Source organism: Olea europaea, chromosome 10 (genome assembly GCF_002742605.1).
Source record: "Olea europaea var. sylvestris chromosome 10, O_europaea_v1, whole genome shotgun sequence".
NCBI classification, from domain to species: domain Eukaryota; kingdom Viridiplantae; phylum Streptophyta; class Magnoliopsida; order Lamiales; family Oleaceae; genus Olea; species Olea europaea.
In genome coordinates, this window is record NC_036246.1 from 42,142,436 (window position 1) to 42,147,112 (window position 4,677).

The following is a 4,677-nucleotide window of genomic DNA, read 5'->3' on the forward strand; positions in this document are numbered from 1 at the left end:
CATTTGATTTTGAGCCTTGTTAATGGTTATTGCAAAGTATAGACGTATTGAAAATTCTCTCTTGAATTTTTATTTTTATTTTTATTTTCCATATTTTGAACTCAATTTATTATTTAATTTTATTTTACTTTTGTTGTGAGAAAAGATATTGTAAGATTAATGAACTTTAAAATGTATATATTACTTAATAATATATCAACATAAAATAATTTTATTTTTATTGAATAATCAAATTTCATTGAATAAAATGTAATAAAATAATTTTTTAAAATTTCAAACCAAACATCTTTTTAGTTTTCTGTTTTTAAAAATAAATTTTCAAAATGACAAACTAAATGTGTCCTAACAATTTTAAAACGGACCTGCAGAACAAAAAATTAAAAATAAACTCAAAATAGAAATTGAGATGCAAACCAAATGGCCTTTATAATTCAAATACTTGCAACCCAAAATTATCTATTTATATTTTATTTTTATAGTTGAGATTAAAATAATATATCTCAGTAATGCACTAAGCTGTTAGTTCGTATAATATGGGCTTCAATCTTTACAATACCTTTCTATTCATTTAAAAAAAAAAACTAAAAAAATTTGGGAAGAAAAAAATTAAAAAATATATTTTAATTGATTCATTAGTCTACCTCAAATTTATTGAAAAAGAGACTCAATTGAAAATGAAAGTTTATTGATTAAATTTATTTAATATTAGAATAGTTAAAATTTTTTGAAGAAAAATATTCAATTGAACAACTAAAGTAGTTATTGATTTTTTATTTTTTAAATAAGTTTACAAACCATAAAAAGCATAATTTACAAAGTATCTTTCGAAGTTGGATTATATTAATAACCAAACCAATTCGATGACTGAAAATGAAAATTCGTTATTCTAATTACATATTTTTCTCTAAAGAAAAAAGACCTTCAAAACTTAATAAAAGTCCATTTTCGGAAAAAAAATTCTCCTCTATAATATTTAATGTAGAAAAAAAAATCAATTTTTAAATAAATTTGAAAATGTTATGGATTGACTTCTAATTTCTAAGGGAAACATGTTAATGGAGGTTGCGAATATGTTAAAGCAAAATAACTCCTAATTATTATGCCTTTAAGATTAACAACAATCCTCTTTATTTTCGCATAACTACTACTTCACCTTTTAAGTGTTATCCTTTTACAATTCAAATGGGACTTTGATTCTTAACTATTCTATTTTAATTATAAAATATGATTATAAATAGATGAGCTTCAAGTTTTAAGTGATTAAAACTTAATTCGATTAACATATAATTTTAAGTACTTCAAATAAAAGAATAGAATTTAAAATTTTAATTTTATACTTAATTGAACAACATGAAATTGAATTATAATTAATTTATGGAGTTATAATATAATTATTAACTACTAACCATTATAGTACATTCATAATGGATGTAGATTTTCATGGTTATAAGTTGAACAAACATGTCAAATATATGATTTGTCGTGGTTACAAATTTAATTCTTCTAGAGATGAATGCTTAGTTTATTGTTACTCTTCCTTAAAAACGTGAAAGTTTTGCCCCTTGGCATTGGTTCATGAACAACTTTTTTTTGGTTCAATAATATTTAGTTTTTAATTTCAAAATAGAAACATTTTGTTGAAGAAATAAGTAAAATACAATGGGAAGATGGGAGTAGTGGTTGTATTTTTTTTATTTTTTTATCAAATGCAGTTGACAATGGTTTTCCAAGAAAAGACCTTAATATTCACGTGAAGCATATGCAAATTGGTAGTGGTGCAATCTTTTAGTGTGATTGTTCCGAGAACTATGTTTTGCGTGTAACATAAAAAATATTATCTCTTCCCTGTCATTTGCATAAAATGACCATATTATCCTTTGTTAAACATGAGATTTTGCAGTGTCACATAGAACAAATCAAGTCCTTGGAAACATAATTTTTATAATAAATATTTGTGGACTTCAATGGAGGAGGAGGTGGTGGAGAAGCCATTATTTGGAGGTGTCACGATGGAGTTGGAGTTGGAGGTGGAGGCGGTTGAACAAACATTATTTGAAAGTAGCACGGTGGAGGTGGACATGAAATGTCTAGTCTGTTGCTTTCAACTACGTCTTTTCCATTTAGTAGATAAGTTCAATATTTGTACATTTCTTTGAGTAAGTGATTTGGTTTTTGAATATACTAAACATATCATTGATTAAGTCACATTGAATATTGGTCATTGCATCTTTTGACCATCAATAATTGGCCCAATTATACTTTTTATTACTTTGGAATTATCATATTTTTTAGTAATCGTCAATAATTTGTCGTTTTACATTTTTTTTTATTGAGAAATTGGATGAAAATAATATTTTCCACACTGAAAGGTGAAAAAATTGGTAAAAATGTTAAAAAATAAAAGGTAAGGACATTTGACACAAAAATATTGAAATGTAAAGAATTTTTTTTTTTTTTTGGGGCTAATTACCTTATATTAAAGTACTAATTTTATCTCACTCCTAGACATATTATTGATTAAATCCTATTATGTCACATTGAATTTTGGCACAGACAAGAATCATTGCATCTTTTGACCGTCAATAATTGGCCCCATCATACTTTTTATCACTTTGGAATTATCATATTTATTATTTATCACCAAACTCAAAGGGACTATTTTGTAAAGCCCTCCACCTATACAGCAGCCAATTGCCAGCCATAAGCTCTTTATTCACTTCTTTCCAATTCTCTCCATCTTCAATGGTACACAAATAGGTTCTATCAATGGGGTTGAGGATTAGATCAAAGGTGGAGATTTGTTGAAGAAATACACGAGGAGTTCTTCAAACTGATATTATCTCACGACGAAACTCGACCATATTCTCAATATACTCCATTTCTAATCAAGCATATTCAATATGTAACATATATATACTTTATACTAGATAATATATAAAATTTTAATTTAGACTAAGATGGCGACATTAAGCTTTAACAACAATTTAGGATACATAGAACATTACAAATACTTATCCTAATTCAATGTACCTTCAACATCATGGATCATAAAGCACATAATAAGATTTTGTCAGATAGCCAGCCACCAATTATCCCCACGTGATTTTTATGCAAAATGCAATAAATTATTTCCACCTCTTTCCTAGTGCCACCAAATTGAAAAGGCCATTAGAAAAGTGTAACGCAATTTTTCAAAATCCAGGGGCATTTATTAACTTTTGGTCTTTATATATATGGACGCCCAACATTAATCTTATCTCACAACACACCATTGGTACTAAATTTGGTGAACAACTTTTCATACAGTTGCAGAAATGGCAGGAGGAAGGAGAAGAGAGACGATCAACGGTAGAAATTTGTTGAGGAGGAGGATTGAGTACAGCCGTCCGATTCCGAAGAGGGGACAAGTGAAGGTGGCTATTGTTTCAGGATTGGCTCACTCTTTATCTTCATTATTTTCTTTTGGGGCTCGTTCGTGATCGACGCAATTTTCTTGATTGGTTCCGTATGTGCTTGCGCTATAGAGAGCAGTTTGGTTGAAGGTGGAAATTTTTGATGTTTCACTTTCAGTAATTGCAGATTGTACAGCTTTTTTTTGCATCTAGTAATGAATTCATTTCAGTTTCTTTGATTGTGAAATAACATAATTTTAGGGTTGAGTAGATAAATCGATTTTCGACATGGGGGCAAAAAAAGAAAAGAGAGGGATGGGGTTTCTGTCGCTTTTGGCATAGCGGGACGGTCGAGTAGATAAATCTATTCCGATCATCGGCATACAAACTATGCTATGTTATCTGATGCTACGAAAACAAGATGATCATACAAACTATGCTATGTTATCTGATGCTACGAAAACAATCGTTACGATAACAAAATTATGATTTTCCGACGGCCCAATATATTGTTGGATTACGTTACTTGTACATAAAAATTGTATATACGGGATTACATCCAATGATGTGAAGGGAAAATATACTGTTAAACAGGAAAAAATGAATATTGTTTGTCTTTGGGCAAAATTTAATTTAATTGGACTTCACTACAAGCGAAGCTCAATAGCAAATTGAGTGGGCTCAAACGTGGGCTAAATTTGAAGTAGAATGAGCACGTTTGGGTTAACTTTGCTTTCGGCCGAAGACCTAAGCCACTGTTAAACAGAGAAATCGCATTTGTGTGAAACAATAATTCTGGTTCAAAATCACGATTTTGTGGACCGCTGTTATAACGTCAATGCCAAAATTCCCTCGCGAATAAATTCTCTGCTTGCTCTCTTCTTTCGCTTGGAGGAGCTAAAGCTAGTAAAAATGGCAGGCGGCGTGGAAGGGGCTGTGAAGGAGGTAAAATCGAAGGCCGAGCTTGATCAAACCATCGGGGAGGGCTCTCCGGTCATTCTACACTTCTGGGCGTCGTGGTGCGAGGCGTCCAAGCACATGGACCAAGTTTTCTCTCATCTTTCCACTGATTTCCCTCTAGCCCATTTCATCCGGGTTTATACTTACACCCCTCTCTCTCTCTCACGCACACACAAAAACAGTTTTATCATAATTATTGCTTTTGCTATTTTCAGTGTTGTTTTCTATTGGTAAATTTACTAGATCTCTTTGCTTTTCCTGTTTCTTATTCCCCCCCCCCCCCCCCCCCCCCCCCTTCTTTTTTTTTTTTTTTTTTTTTTTTTTT

The 4,677-nt window shown here is 30.6% G+C and overlaps 1 protein-coding gene across 2 annotated transcripts in view; it reads left to right on the top strand.

Moving 5' to 3' along the window:
- Nucleotides 1-3,194: 3,194 nt before the first annotated feature.
- Nucleotides 3,195-4,677, top strand: part of LOC111402335 (monothiol glutaredoxin-S17-like) — a 5,563-nt gene continuing 4,080 nt past the window's right edge. The window contains exon 1 of one of the 2 annotated variants that reach the window (XM_023030563.1): nucleotides 3,195-4,487. In XM_023030563.1, the coding sequence (XP_022886331.1) occupies nucleotides 4,305-4,487 (183 nt within the window). In that variant the 5' untranslated portion in view covers nucleotides 3,195-4,304. The remainder of the gene's footprint in view (nucleotides 4,488-4,677) is intronic. The other variant, XM_023030564.1, reaches the window with a different exon arrangement.